The 15,692-nt window shown below is 44.0% G+C and overlaps 1 protein-coding gene across 8 annotated transcripts in view; it reads left to right on the top strand.

Annotated features, from left to right (window-relative positions):
• The first annotated feature begins 389 nt into the window (after positions 1–389).
• Positions 390–15,692, top strand: part of Kidins220 (kinase D interacting substrate 220) — an 83,696-nt gene continuing 68,393 nt past the window's right edge. For 3 of the 8 annotated variants that reach the window (XM_052186035.1, XM_052186033.1, XM_052186031.1), the window contains exons 1-6: positions 390–568; positions 6,580–6,720; positions 10,082–10,180; positions 11,813–11,911; positions 12,979–13,077; positions 13,765–13,863. In XM_052186035.1, coding sequence (XP_052041995.1) covers positions 6,613–6,720; positions 10,082–10,180; positions 11,813–11,911; positions 12,979–13,077; positions 13,765–13,863 — 504 coding nt within the window. In that variant the 5' untranslated portion in view covers positions 390–568; positions 6,580–6,612. Of the gene's footprint in view, positions 569–6,579; positions 6,721–10,081; positions 10,181–11,812; positions 11,912–12,978; positions 13,078–13,761; positions 13,864–15,692 lie in introns of all 8 variants that reach the window. The other 5 variants (XM_052186034.1, XM_052186032.1, XM_052186027.1 and 2 more) reach the window with 3 other exon arrangements.

Genomic DNA, 15,692 nt, shown 5'->3' with positions numbered 1-15,692 from the left:
GGGGAAGGCAGACAGAACACTCATTTAGCTGGGTCGGCTGGGAGGTGGAGGCAGGAGGATCAGGAGCATAAGGTCGTTCTTGGCTACATAGCAAGTTTGAGGCCTGCTTGGGCTACTTTGACTCTGTATCCAAACCAAACCGAACCAAACCAAACCAAACCAAACCAAACCGAACCGAACCGAACCGAACCGAACCGAACCGAACCGAACCGAACCAAACCAAACCAAACCAAACCAAAAACATCTGAAGCCAAACCAAATAAGGAAGGAACTCCATTCCTTTAAAATAGACTGAAGGCCATCCAAGCCACTCCAGCACCTGCCACTCTTCTCCTGCTGCCCTCCAGGAGGCGTGGCCACCAGGAGGACCGCCCACCACACGACCACGTGACCTGTCAGTTCCTGAGTCTCCGGAAAATGGCCGCCGGGCGTGGTACGGGCAAAGCTGTGCGCTCTTGGTGTCGTGTCCTCTGACAAGGTCTGCGGCGCTGCGAGCCGGTTCTGCAGAGCCGAGGGCGCTGTCATCGGCCAGGCCGTGACACGGTCAGCGCAGAGGCGGAGAGGTCGGGTGAGGGAGAGCGACGGAGGGTCCGAGGCGGGGGAGGGGAGTGTAGGTGGCGCCGGAGACCGGGAGGGGGCCGGGGTCGGGGGCCGGGGTTGGTGGCCGGGTGTGGGGCGTCCGGCCGAGAAGGCGCGGTCGGTGCAGCCGGAGCGCGGAAGGCAGGCGCTCCGCTGCAGCGTTCTCGGGTGGGCACTGGCGGGGACTCCAGGCCCAGGCCGCTTTCATCGCTGTCACACCCATCACTTAGTGAGTCCCTCAGCAGCTGTTCCCGAGGCCTTATCTTCTCGGTTGTTTTGCTTTCCTGGGAGAAGTTGTTTACTTCTGTGCTTTCTGCCCGATACCCACGGCCTCATTGTCCTGTGCGGGCTTTTAAACGCCTTGCAAAATACCGGCAAGCCCCTGATTAGAACGCGTTCTTGTTTGCTTTGTAGGAATTTGTATCCCCCTCCCCCCAGGTTGTCTTCACGTATAGAAAGGTTTAAACCATTTTAGACCATTTTCTCATTAATAACTGCTTCTGGAGCTCTCTGCTCCCTGGAGGTGCTTGTTAAAAGTGCAGCGGCTTTGCTCTTCAGCGATTACCATTTCTTGGTGTGGGGTGTGGCTGAGGAAAAAACCTCTTGGAGGTGATTCTGATAGGTTAGTCCCTGCTCGTGTTTTGACACCACGAAAAAACAAGACGTCCACATTAAAAGGAGAAGACACATAACTTGTTTTTAAGGGCGGTTGGGTGTCTGGTTCAGCGTCGAGGTTGACCGTGCTGTGGCAAGGTGCTTTCTTTGTTCTCAAGCTTTACAAGGGCAGTCTACTTGATCAGACCGATTTGGGGGTCCATGTTAAAATTTTTTTCTGAGCTCCACCACAGGTCTGTCAAAATGGGACTCTTTGGGTAAGGGGATAAATAATTGCACACTAGTTTGAGAATCCTTTAAAACCACTCTTGAGAATGGTTTCCAGATTTGACTTAGGCGACTCATTTCCATAATTTCTTCTTTTCTCTTTTTCGTTTCCTTTTCTATCTTCCCCCCCATCTTCCTTCTCTCCCTCCCTTACCCACCTCTTCCTCTCCTCCTCCTTCCTTTCCCCTCCCTCTCCCCTCTCTCTTTTTTTCATAGGGCTTAATATGTAGCCCTAGTCTGCTTGGAACTGACGGAGATCAGCCTGCTTCTGCCTCCCAGGCCCGTGTGCCACCACATCATTCACTAATCCAGCTCTTTAAGGGCATCCCCACAGCCCCAGTCAATACCAGGGTGGCTGGTTGGAAGGGGCAGACACATATAACGAAAGCCTGCTGCCTTCCTTCCTAGACTAACCATCTCCTCGCACCTCTCCTCTCTCCTTTCCTCTCCATCTCAGCAGGCATGGTGCTTCTCCTCTGGTGTCCATGGCAACTCTAACACTGTTTTTCCTTCCCAGTCACGGGGTTGTTTATTATTCTTTTCATTTAGAATGTCTCTGGATATTTTGTTCTACCCAAAATTCAAATTTTGGGAATTCTGTTTTGTTACAATTAATGTCTTGCGTTTCTTTTCCACTTTACTTGGATTCCTTTCCTGTAGGCTGTCTGGTTTGGTCTGTAACTTATTCTTTTTCTCCCTAGTCTGTATTGTGTATGTATATACTGCTAAATTATTTTTTCTATGATTCTGTGTGAGCCTGTCATCTCCTCTTCCAGCTTTTGCTAAAGAATGTCAGTTTTCTTAATTTTTCTTTTTTATATTTTATTTATTTATTATATGTAAGTACAGTGTAGCTGTCTTCAGACACACCAGAAGAGGGCATCTGATCTCATTACAGATGGTTGTGAGCCACCATGCAGTTGCTGGGATTTGAACTCAGGACCTATGGAAGAGCAGTCAGTGCTCTTAACCCCTAAGCCATCTCTCCAGCCCCAGAATGTCGGTTTTCTTTTTCTTTTTCTTTTTTTTTTCCCCCACTGGATTCCTGAATGCTTAGAAGGCACACGCAGAAACCTTGGGGAAAGGATGCTTCCAGGGGCAAGGAGAAGTCGGGATATGGGGAAGCTTCATGATCTGTGTCCTGGGGCCACACGTAGGCCTTACTCAGGAAGAGACTTTCTCTGTTCATAGCTGTAAGCTCATTCTCTGATGATTGATTTTACCCATCACCAATAGTGACCTGGGCAGTCTTAATTCCAATTCTGGACTGACCCAACTTATCTTTTGAGTGTCATATGTACATATTGTTGGTATAGCCCTGCATGTGACTGAGGTAGAGAACATGCTGTTGAGGGTAGCAGGGCCCTCTCTGTGGACAAAGACACCCAAAAGAGGCATCCTTTATATCCTATACAGTTACTCAACTTGTCCGTTCTCTCATGAGATCCTGCTTGTTGTAGGCCTGAAATGGGTTCTGGAGACACAACAGTGGAGAGAGACCTAAGCCATTGTGGAATGTGAAACCATAGCTGTCACTTGTATGCAGGGCGTGTTTCGGCGTATTGGGAGTATAAATGGTGGCGTTCCAGGTTGATGAACTCGGGCAAATTCGTGAGTCTACCAATGTTGGTTCTAGTCAATGCCAGGCACTCCTCTGACTGTCAGAAGCTGAGCCATGAGCAGAGCCCTTACTCTTACTGAACTCCTTGTTGGAGTAGGAAAGCAGGCTACATAAGGAAGTGGTGTGTTGAGTCATGCTAAAGTGTGCTGGATAAAGCTGAGTTATGGAATGGTGATAGTAGTTGGAGCTGTTTTGTACTTAGAGGCTGGGGTGCTCTGGTCAGGTAACACTTGTATGGAAACACAAGATGGCTTGAGTAAAGTGAAGTGGAGACTGGCAGGAGAGGGGCCTTGGAGAAGGGGCAGTTTAAACAAAGCTAGAGCTAGGACTGCCCTGCAAGAATGCAGGGTTTAGAGACTGGGTTTAGTCTAGCACTGAGCAGCGTTAGCATTTGAAACAGTGTGATGCTGCTTGTGGAGGTTTTAGACCCCTCCTTTCAGAGAGCAGAAGCTTTTCAGTCAATACAGCTTTTTTTTTGAAACATTTGATGACAGCCTATCAATCCCCTGTGCAAATTTTGTCACAGTTTGCATATCCCTAGGTTTAAAATATGCATGCTTGAGTATCTGCCAGAGATTGTGTATACCATTTGCATGTAGGTACCCTGGGAAGCAGGCTCCCCTGGTACTAGAGTTGTAAGTGATCGTGAGCAGGGCACTGAACCCAGATCCTCTGCAAGAGCAGAAAGTGCTCTTCCTCCTCAGATTTGTGTTCTTGTGAATCTTTGTCCACGTTTTATTAGAATTGCTTCCTAGGTGTGAAATTATTGAATCAACTAACTTTTTAAAAATAAAGCATATTGATATAATTAATCTATATGTTATAAAATGTTCCTTTGGGGTATGGTTTTGAATTTTGACAGGTCCATGTGATTATGTGGCACCAGCACAATCAAGGGGGGGGGGTATCCACTAACTCTCCAATTCTCCTGCATTCCTCTGCAGTGTCTCATCTTTTTTCTTCTACCCTAGAAAATCCTGATGTGTTTCTGTCTGTTCTGGGTGGTTCTTGTTCCAGAAGGTTATATTTGCATGGACTCATATAGTGCAATAATAACCTCTGCAATGATAATATCCTGGTCCCCAAGGTAGACGCACTTCCTGCATATAAAGCATGAGCCCTATCAAGGATCCCAGGATTCTTAGCCCTGCACAGCATCAACTCAGTTGAGTCCCATAAGCTTAGCAAGTTCTAATGCCATCTTCTAAATCCAGCATGATGGGGGCAGTGGTGCAGTCAGCCCAGACCATTGGGAGCCTGTGGGGCTCAGTCAGCCAGGCTACAGGCACCTGTCTGTAATCACAGCACTGGAGGCAGAGGCAGGAGGATCTAGTTTAAGGCCAGTCTAAAAGATGTACTAAGATCCTGTTTCAAAACCATACAAACAAACAAAAATTAAATCAATGCAACAAAACAGACAGACAGACAGGCGGACAAAAGGACAAGTTATTTGTTCAAGAGTAGGTTGGAAGGAGCCATTTAATTCTCTCAGCAGAAGTAAAGTTTTTATTTTAATGAACCCTGGTCTATCCGATTTCTCCTTTTGAATATATTGTGCTTTCTCTTTTATGTCAAAGCAGTTTTCTTAACCAGAGGTTTCAGAGACAGTGTGCTTTCTAGCAGCAGTTTTGTACTTTGGGTGTTATATTTAGGTTAGTTTTTGGTTAGAACTTGTATAGATCTAACTGAACTGAAGGTTTTGCATTTAGATGTCCTGTGAGCAGACTACTTAAACAGTTTTAGAATATAATTATTTATCCCTTGACAATTTAATATATGAATATAGTGTATCATGTGTACCTACCCCATCCTCTCTGCTTCCTCCAGATACCTTCCAAAGTTCTACTTTTCTAGACTTACATCCTGGTTTTGGTGGTGCACCTCTAGCAAACAGGACACCTTTCTAGTGGTGGAGGCTGGGAGAGAGCAAGGGAGTGGCCAAGGGGTGGGAGGGCAGCTGAGGTCATCGTGTGCATACCTCCCAGGGTAGGCTGAAATTGCTCACCGTGTGACCTGCAAGAATGGGGGACCAGCTGTGGGGGGCATGTCTGACAACGAAGTTTGGCAGACAAGCTGAGCGCAAACGCCTGGGTGGAATAGAGCACAGTCATGTAGTGAGGGGCCTGGGGAGTAGGATGTGGGCTCTGGGTGTTAAGCAGAAGAGAGGCCGCACCACTTACAGTCCTCGGCTGAGACGAAGCCGTTGGAGGGCTTTAAGTGGAAGGCTTCAGTCCATCTTAATAAGGTTCCAAGACACATTTCAGCGACAGTGTCAGTCACCTGCTTGATGGTCAAAGATGCAGATTCAGGGATCTCCCACCCAGACCTACTAAGTGGAGGCTCTGAGAGAAGGGCCCAGGAATCTGTGCTTTAAGCCCTGCCAATGATTCTGCTGCATGCATGCCTAAAGGTTCTTTTCTATTTTTAATTGATAAATACTAATTTTTTTTTTTTTTTGATTTTTGGATTTGGTTTTTTTCGAGACAGGGTTTCTCTGTATAGCCCTGGTTGTCCTGGAACTCACTCTGTAGACCTCAAACTCAGAAATCCGCCTGCCTCTGCCTCCCAGAGTGCTGGGATTACAGGTGTGCGCCACCACCACCTGGCCTGATAAGTACTAATTTTATATACTTACATGTTATGGTCTGTTGTTTCCATGTATGCATGCATTATGGAATGATCAACTCAGGCTAATTAACTTTTTCATCACCTCATATCCTTATAATTTCTTAGATATGAGAACATTTAAAAATCAATCCCCTTAGCTACTTAAAAAATATGATATGGTATTGATAAATCAAAGCTACAGACTCCAGACCCTTTTGCCCTGGACTGACTAACACTCTGTACGGTTGGACTGTTATCTCCTTTTCTGTCCATTCCCATACTCCTGCAGTATCTCCTAGCTCATTTAGAAGCTCACCGTGGAGCATCATAGACAGAGAGGGTCAGAGAGGCTGAGTCTAAGAAGGGAAACCAGTTAGGAGGCTGTGGGATACAGCGGGATGCTTGTGCTGGGCTAGAAGTGATGGAGGCAGTGGGCAGTAGGTATGAGAGCCGGAGGGCTTGCTATGCTAGACTAGGCTAGATATGGATTCAAATCAGGTGAGGAGGGCTAAGTCACAGGAACCCCTAGTCCTGGGCCTTAGAAGCTGGAGGATTTGCAGCTGCAGTGGCCTGAGGTGGGGCTAGACAACAGGCATAGCAGCACCACCTCCCGTGTGCTTAGGGTAACGGGGATGGAGCTGGGGTGCATCTGGCTTGGGTTTTGGATGAAATAAGTCTGATAGTCACTGTGAGTCTGGGAAAGGACATCTTGTCTGTATTTTGACAGTTGGGGTGAGGGGATTTTTTAAAATATTTCTACCATTGGAGGTGTGTCTGAACACATTTAAGGGTAAGACTGAAATATTTGATAACAACTTAGTTTTTTTTTTAATAACGACTTAGTTTATTGCTAACCAGAATGTACATTTTTGTCTGACTTGTTTTTACAGGTGAATTAAAGTCGGCCATAGATTTCTGTGAAAATGTCGGTTCTTATATCACAGAGTGTGATAAATTATGTGGAAGAAGAAAATATTCCTGCTCTGAAAGCTCTTCTTGAGAAGTGCAAAGATGTAGATGAGAGGAATGAGGTGAGGCTGAGGCTCTGCACACGTGCTGTGCTCTGGGTGATGAAGCACTGGGTGATGGCGGGAGAGGCAGGCGGCTTCCCCTGCTCCAGCGGACGGATTTGGGTTGTGACTTCCTGTTGAAAGTATTTTGGTCTGTGTTTTGAAAGCTCTTTTTAGCTCATATGAATTGTTGAATATTGAATTTAGGCTGGTTGACTTTGTCCCCTGATGAGATAGTAGGATGGATTACTGCAAGCCAGAGTGTCTCCGGGAAGCGTTGTAGAGTGTCCAGACCTCCTCTCTCTTCCAGGCAGACAGGATTAAATATTCTTCCACTGAAGTCTCAAATTTGCCTGAGTTGTTTGTTCCACACACCTTTGGACTTTAGATGCTGCATGTTTTAGAGAGCATTATATAAGTCATGTGACTTAACTGATTAGTAAATGTTAGCTGACCTTGGATGTTTCTGTTAAGTGGTATGAGTGAAAACATTGCTCGTATGTGATCAGATGCAGTGTGATGGCTGAAAACCATTTGCTAGGACATTTTAGAAATAGTAAACTTTGACAGTTAAAGACAGGACAGCAAGCTTAGCTCCTCAGCTCAGCGGGGTTCCCTCCCCTGGAAGCTGCACTGCCTCTGCTGAGGAGGCAGCCTTAGAGTTGTAACATTCCTGAGCTCCCACATCTCAGGACCTGCTTCCCTTGGGACACTGTCCCACCTCAAAGCAGTGTGGTTCCTAGGTGTCAGCGTCCCAGGATGCCCTTCCATCTGAGAAGAAACACTTGCAGATGCTCCAGTGGAAAGAACTGGTTTCCCTTTGCCAAGCCGGTACCAGCTGACGAGGACTTACTTCTTGGTTAAGTGTAGAAGCTGTGTCTACTTTGATCTCTTAGTTCTGGGACCGTATCTGGCTTGAACCTGTCCAGGTCTTGTGCATGCTGCTACTGTTTCTGTGAGCTCAGCTTGCACATTGATTTTTAGAATGGTCAGTTAACAAATGTAATGCTCAAGTGGTAGACTTTTCCAGTTGAAAGTCTGTTTTTGCATGGTACCTCAGTCTCCACTGAGTGATGTGGACACACGGATAATGTAATGTCATCGCTATAAGAATGCCAGTGTTTATGTGATTTACTTTCTACTTCTTTTACATCAGTGTTTATGCTTAACTCTTTACTTGATTATCCTTATAATAGCATATGTTAAAGTTTGCCAGTTAATAATTATTTGCTTGTTTGGCTGTTGTTTCTAATAGGTTTTTAAATTCTTTGATATTTTTGTTCACTCATTCATTTAGTCAACAAATATTTGAGTATCTGGGTGGCACTGGCTCTCCTTCCATCTATTATGCTAAGTACAAAAACATAGTAGGCATGTGTTCTATCCTTATGGAGTTTTAGGAACTTTGGGGATCACATATAAAAATCAACTGGGGGAGGCTGGAGACGTGGTTAAGGTCGCTGTCTGCTCCTGCAGGGACTCAGATTCAGTACCCTGCTCACACCTACTGACTCCCAACTGTCTGTGACTCCCGTCTCAGGGAATCTAATGCATGTTTCTGGCCTTTGTGGGCACTGCAGACACAATATCCACACATATGAATGTAGGCTAAAAGATACATACAGCTAAAAGATACCCTTAAAATCAGCTTCTACCCTACAAATATAGATAGAGCTACAAACGATGCAGTAACTGAGGGTTAAATACATGAGCAGGAGGAGGAGCAGGAAAGGTCCACGAGGCCATGTGGGGATGAGGGAGGTGAGGCCCAGGTGGACCTGCCCTCGTTTCTCTGACTTTGGAACATTGGTGAAGTTTCAAGTTGTCTCAGAGATTAGAGAAAAACACTGAGGGTTTGAAGTACAGGGATGCCAGTTTGGCATAAAAAAAAAAAAAAAAGTAGTCCTGGAGAGACAACTCAGTTAGTTTGATCCCTAGAACCCAGTAAAAATGCCAGGCATGGGCTGTCAGGATGACTTGGCACGTAAAAGTGCCTGTCATCAAGTCTGGCAACCTAAGTTCAATTCCAGGAACCCACATGGTGGAGGGAGAGAACCAATTCCCAAAATTTATACTCTAATCACCACACAGCACTCAACACAAAATAATACAAATTAGTTTTGAAAAATGTAGAACACAGTGGCGCATGTGCCCAGTGTTGGGGAGGCAGAGAAGAAAGGACCCTTAGGATTCACTGACCAGCTAGTCTAGGCCAGTAGGTGAGCTCCAGATCAGTGACACACACACACACACACACACACACACACACACACGGTAAAACTGCATGGTTTAGAGAGTTGGCTCAGCAGGTCAGAGCATTGGTTGTTCTTCCAGAGAACTCAGATTCAGTTCCTGGCACACCCATGATGGCTTACAGCTACTTGTAATGTCAATTCCAGAGCTTCTGATGATCTTTTCTAGCCTCCAGGAGCACTGTGCACACATGTGGTACATAGATATGCACGCAGGAAAAACATCCAATATGCATAAGATAATTTAAAAAGTAAAGTCACAGATATTCCCCCCCCCATCAATACGGTAGGTAGATGCATAAATGTTTATATAATTGAGCTTTAATTTTTGGTGTAAACTTTTCCCTTTTGTTTACTTTTTTGCCTCTAGTACTAGATGTTTACTGACTGATGGCTTAATTTGGTGCTTCCTAGTCCTTTCATGTCTTGATGGACACCTATGTAAAGGACCATGTTTGTGCTGAGCTTGCAGAAGGGTCTTGGTGCTGAAGCTCGGTCTCAGATCCATCTGCTCAGGCCCTGCCCCGTTCTCTATCTCTGCATTCCCTTTTGGAAGGTGGAAACTATACTTCATAAGTTAAGGTTATGAGAGAAGGTTTAAATTACATGTGCAAGTCATTATGTGTAACATCTAGGTTTTATTATCCTCTCTGTGTCTGAGATAGAATGTGTAATTAAAATGTCATTCTGTAGCATATTCTGTCTGGAAAATTAGGCTGCCATAGGTATTGTGAGATTTTGGGTATGTTGTAATAATTCTTTGCCAGATCCTGGTACTATGCATGTTTACCGATTCTGAATGGATTCATAGTCCCTAAGAGATATTATTAATATGATGGGGCAGGTTACATTTTTAATGGCTTTGATACTCATTTTTTATGGAAATTGAACATAGAACCCTGTACATTTGAGGCCACTGCCCATTAGTGAGCTATATGCCCTAACTAGCTTATGACTTTTAAACCATCAGTAAACCAAACATATAGGTTTAAAGCTGTTGATAAATTAAAGATATCCAGGAAACACGGCAGTGCTTTGCACACCTTTGTGGAAAGCGCTACCACTGTAGCTCTGCAGTGCTGTTGTGAGAGTGCACCTTGTGTTAAGCTTGCTTTCTGTTTGTTCTCCAGTGTGGCCAGACGCCGCTGATGATAGCTGCTGAGCAGGGCAATGTGGAGATAGTGAAAGAACTGCTTAAGAATGGAGCCAGCTGCAACCTGGAAGACCTGGTATGCATAATGCATAAAGCAATTGACTCGTTAGCCTTCCTTTTCTTTTTTTGTTCATAAAAAATGTTTAGAGAATAATGGTTAAAAGTTGTACTTTGAGGGCTGAATGCAGTAGTTTATGCCTTTAATCCCAATCCAGGCATTTAGGAGTCAGAAGCAGGCAGGTTTCTGAGTTCCAGGCCAGCCTGATCTACATAGAATTCCAGGCTAGCCAGTGCAACTTAGTGAGCCATTGCATCAAAACAAACAAACAAACAAACAAACATTTTAAAAAGTGCTTTGAAATATATCTTACCTTTGCCTAATGTTACAGTTTTTTGTTGTTATTTTTGTTTGTTTGACTTTTTAATCAGGAGAGTTTTTTTTTTTTTTTTTTTTTTTTTTTTTTTTTTTGCTTATAAACAAGTATTTATTTCAGCACCTCACGTTTCTCCTATGTGCATGGCACCCTGAAGTTCCTACCTGTGGAATCGGGTGTCTCCAGAATATTTCAGTGTATGAGTTATGCTGTTAAGTGATTCTCTGGAATTACAGTTTATAGTGTTCCTTGGTAATTGTCCCTTATGATACTGCTTCTGAGGATAAGTCACCATCCGGTTTCCTTTGAGTTCCAGAGTTCTTAGAGTCACTTTCAGGATCACATGGCTACCTTCTTTGCTTTGAGTGACTGTATGAGTCAGGGTTTCTATTCCTGCACAAACATCATGACCAAGAAGCAAGTTGGGGAGGAAAGGGTTTATTCAGCTTACACTTCTGCATTGCTGTTCATCACAAAAGGAAGTCAGTACTAGAACTCAAGCAGGTTAGGAAGCAGGAGCTGATGCAGAAGCCATGGAGAGATGTTCCTTACTGGCTTGCTTCCCCTGGCTTGCTCAGCCTGCTATCTTATAGAACCCAAGAATACCAGCCCAAAGGTGGTACCATTCATAAGGGGCCCTCCCTTCTTGATCACTAGTTGAGAAAATGCCCCACAGCTGTATCTCATGGAGGCACTTCCCCAACTGAAGCTCCTTTCTCTGTGATAACTACAGCCTGTGCCAAGTTGACACACAAAGCCAGCCAGTACAGTGACCTTTTGAATAGTTTGTTTTTAAAACAGTCTCATTGTGCAGACCTCCCCCTGCCTCTCCAGTGCTGGGATTAAAAGCATGTGCCACCACCCCTGGTGTGAATTAATTTACTCCCTAAATAAAAGTTAGGATAATTCTATTCTCATAGTTCTTTGTCACAATCTTTCTAATGTCCCCACTTGCAGCTGTACTATAGTACTGTTTGAGTGTGTGAGTGTGTGAGTGTGTGTCCTCATGGCAGATTGCAGCCTCTTTAGTTTGTTGGACAGTTGCTAGCTGCAGGACCGCCCTTTAGGTGTCAGAGGCCGCTTTGCATCCCTCCTTTCTACACAATGGAATGAGAGAGAGGTGCAGGGTGAGCCTGGACCAGCAGCTGTGGTGTGTTCTCTGCAGTCCTGACCTAGGCAGGCAATATCTTAAGGCAGCTTCCACTTGTTCTACAGAGGTTAGAGTGGCTCACGTGGTATTAGCTGGAAGGTCATTTGGGCTGTAAGTTCAGGCACATCCCTTTCTTTGGACTGCTGTTTTATTTTAAAACATGCCGTTTTGAATGTTTTTCAAGGATAACTGGACTGCGCTTATATCAGCATCTAAAGAGGGCCACATCCACATCGTGGAGGAGCTGCTGAAGTGTGGGGCCAATCTGGAGCACCGCGACATGGCAAGTGTGGTTTGTTTCAGGGGGCATTGGTTGCTGAAAGTTATTGACAGTAACAGAGACACAGGAAACCTTGTCTCTTACTTTATTTTTAAGACGGTCTTTTAGTGTTTTACGACTTGGGGTTGGATGTTGGAATGACTCAAAAAACATTTTAAACGCTGGTGTTATAGTCTCTCCTGTTTAGAATAGTCATTCAGTTTATCTCAGAATTAAAAGTTCTCAGCTCATATTTTTTGATAATTCATAAATTAGTACTTTTAAGAAAACTTATTTCATTTGGATTGGATTTAAAAGGTGAATCAGATAGTTTAAATGGTTTGGGTAAGTTATATGTAGACTTTGGAATGTTAGTAGATTTATTTCTAACTGCGGTCTGTCCAGGCTGCTGCCCGTGAGTACTGCATGGCTCTGAGGACATAGTTATCACCTACCTCCTGTGGGTCATGATCTGGGTAAGGCGTAAGAGGGAGAAAAAGGAACTCTTCTGTCTTATTCTGTAGGAAGTTTAACCTTTTAGGAAGTCAATTTTAGCAGTCCAGTAAGGGAGGAAATATCTCCCTCCGCACATAAAGCTCCCATCCCTCAGCTGACGGGGTTGAACAGTGCTCAGGGTATAACTTTTAAAGTCACTGCAGGTTTCTGTCTCTTCATAGTAGACGATGCCACACAACAATTTTATTTCTACGATCTTATGTTTCAGACCTAGGGAGATACTACTGTACTTAGCTTGGATGTGAAGTGCCCTCACATATTAGGCCCCTGCCCCCTTGCCTGCTTCTCCTTGTTTTCTGGGTTCTATGCCTGTAAGCAGCCAGGGTGACTCTTAGAGCATGAGCGTCCCTGGTCTAACTTTGTGATGTTTACTCTACAAACTTTGCAGTGATTACTTGTAGACTTAGCAGATTTTATTCAGTTCATTTTCAATTGCATATTTCTGAGGAGCTTAAGAATTTAAGACGATTATTGTCATAAAATAGTGGTGTTACAAAGATGTACATAGAGGGAGCCTGATGAAACTTGTTCCTTGCTTGGATGACACAGTCTACACACCGCTTGTTGTTCTGTAGGGCGGATGGACGGCTCTCATGTGGGCGTGCTACAAAGGCAGGACAGATGTTGTGGAGTTGCTACTTTCTCATGGTGCCAACCCAAGTGTCACTGGTTTGGTAAGCACTAACAAAAAAGTACATTTTTAATGTGAATGGTAAATTGTCTTACAGAAGGCTGCAGGCTTTTTATACTTCATAGTGGATAGAGATTTTTCAGATCATACTGCCTGACATATAGAATGTCCTATGACCAGTGAGACCCGGAGAGAATTTTGAGACAATGAGAATTTTGTATGTTGTCTTTTTCTCATCTTCCAATGAAAGTGCAAGTCTTTGAACTCAAATGTTAGCCATAATTGTGTAACATTTCAGGAAGGTGTGCATTTCTTAGTCACCTTACCTGTGCGTCCTCACTCTGTGTTTCTTGAAGGCATTTACCAACAAGTCATACCATTTTTTACATGTTCTATTTTCTGTACATTGTGTACATTTCTACATTTGTTTTTTACTTTTATTCTACTTCTTAATCTTTTCTATTGGCTAGATAATCACAATAAATAAGTTAACTCTGCAAAAATAAATGTGCTGATAGTATATGTATTATTAAGACTTAACACATCTTAGTTGTCAGTTATATATTCTGAGTATTTGTGTTTTAAAATGGAGAATGGTCTCTAACTTGATTTAAAAGCCATTACTTTGTGTTAGTCCTGCTGATATTTACTTAGTAAATTTGTGTTGTAAATGTCCATCTAAAGACTCTCCTCTTCTCCCGTCCTCGTGCGTACCTATGTATCCCAGCAGTACAGTGTCTACCCAATCATTTGGGCAGCGGGCAGAGGCCACGCCGACATAGTGCATCTTCTGCTGCAGAATGGTGCGAAAGTCAATTGCTCTGATAAGGTGAGTTGCAGAGGCGTACAGGTTTTGCTTGTGCTGTGGTCATGTAGAGTGTCCAGGTTATAAATAGTGTTATTTGAAACATCGCTCACGTATATTATTTTTGTATTTCAACATTGTTACCTGTGTATTCACAGGTTATAGATGGTTATTGTATTTGTGTTATGGACCATGTGTTCTCGATATTTATTACATTTAATTATTCTCAAAAAAGACAGGGCTGATGAACTGTTTGACGTTTTCTATAACTCTTCTTCCTCTTTTTTGTCTTGCCTGCTGTGTTTGTGTGACAGCAGTCTTACAATTCAGGTTCTGTTTTCTTGTGCTTAGAATTCTAAAGCTGGTGGTGTGGAGATTGGAAATAATGACTGCAAGATACATCTCAGGTGTGGAAGGAAGAGCAGTGATAGGCTCTTAAGAGGAAAGGCTGGTAGAAAGTTGGTTAGGCAAGGAAAGCCTATGTTGTCAGGACTTGAACTAGAGACCTAGCAGGAATGGAGGAACTGGAGGAGAGGATGTGATGGGGAGGAGACAGAAGAGGATGGGATCTGGAGTGCAGGAGAAGGGAGCCTGACACGTAGCCCTCAGGAGGATCAGCAGCTAACAGCCTGTCTGGACCATGTGCTGAGACTGTGGGAAGCATGTGCATAGAAGGATTTCATGTAGCAGAAAAGACCAGAATATGAACCTGAGAAAAAGTAGAGATATTTACTGAGGTGGGTGAGTACTAACTGAAGAGTCATTGGAGTAGCTAGGAAACAAGGTGAGGACATTCCTACCAGATAGCGAGTTATGTGTAATGATGTAAATGAGTTTATGTGCTCCTTGTTGTCAGGGGAAGCTGGCAGCATGATGGAAGAGAAAGAACAGACTTTCTAGCTTGTACTCCTCTATGTCAATCACTCAGGAGGTAATAAATGCAATAGATGCTCAGGGGCTGGAGCTTATGTCCAGTTGGTAAAACTAAGGATGTCTTGATGGGCTGTGGGGTTAGAGAAGGTGCTTCAGACAGACAACATGTTTCCTACAAAGGAGGCTGGGAACACTATGGATGCAGGGGGGAAGATGGGGAGTTTATCCCGCATCCCTTACCCATCTCCTTAAGCCTTCTGAGGCAGTAGCCAAGAAGATTGCTCTCCTTCAAGCCCTTCTCCTTTTGTCAGGCTTCTAGTCCCACTTGCTGTAATAACATCCTTGTTAGTCTGTTGAGAAGACACACCTATCAAGGGCACTGCTAGGTACAGTCTCCAAGATCATGGTTGGCAAGGTGTCTGATTCATAGAGAATTAAATCTCCACATATGGCTATTCATATTTAATTTAAAATTAAGTAAAAGTAAAAATTCAGTTTCTTAGTCATATTAGCTACATTTTACATACTTACAGTCATATATACTAGTGGCTTCTTACTGGGCAGTGCAGAATAATAGGGAATTTTTTTTATCCCTACTGACCAGGATGCCGGGGTTTATTAAATGTTTATGACCATGTACAAATTTTATTGTTCATAAAGGTCACTGTGGGTATTTACATGCCTACTGGTTGGCAGATGTCTCAAGGGGCAGCATTATTTTTATGTTCTTGATGCTTTCTGATCATACTTCGAGAGAGGTGCTTTTGAACAGTTTCTGGGCCCGTGCTGCCATGGTACTGAGTATTGGGTGTAGGCCTGGGGAATTAACAGAAAACACAGACTCGGGTCACTCTGGTGAAGAGAATGCCAAAGCTTTACTGAGGGACCAACAATTTATACTTGAGGCTGGGTGAAAAACAACAGGAAAAAACAATCATAGCCATAGGTCAGGCATCTGGGAGGTCCCTACCACACCGGGC

This window comes from Apodemus sylvaticus, chromosome 6, assembly GCF_947179515.1.
Source record: "Apodemus sylvaticus chromosome 6, mApoSyl1.1, whole genome shotgun sequence".
In the NCBI taxonomy this organism is placed as follows: Eukaryota; Metazoa; Chordata; class Mammalia; order Rodentia; family Muridae; genus Apodemus; species Apodemus sylvaticus.
Note: the sequence above shows the minus strand (reverse complement) of the source record. Positions and strands in the feature narration are given on the sequence as shown.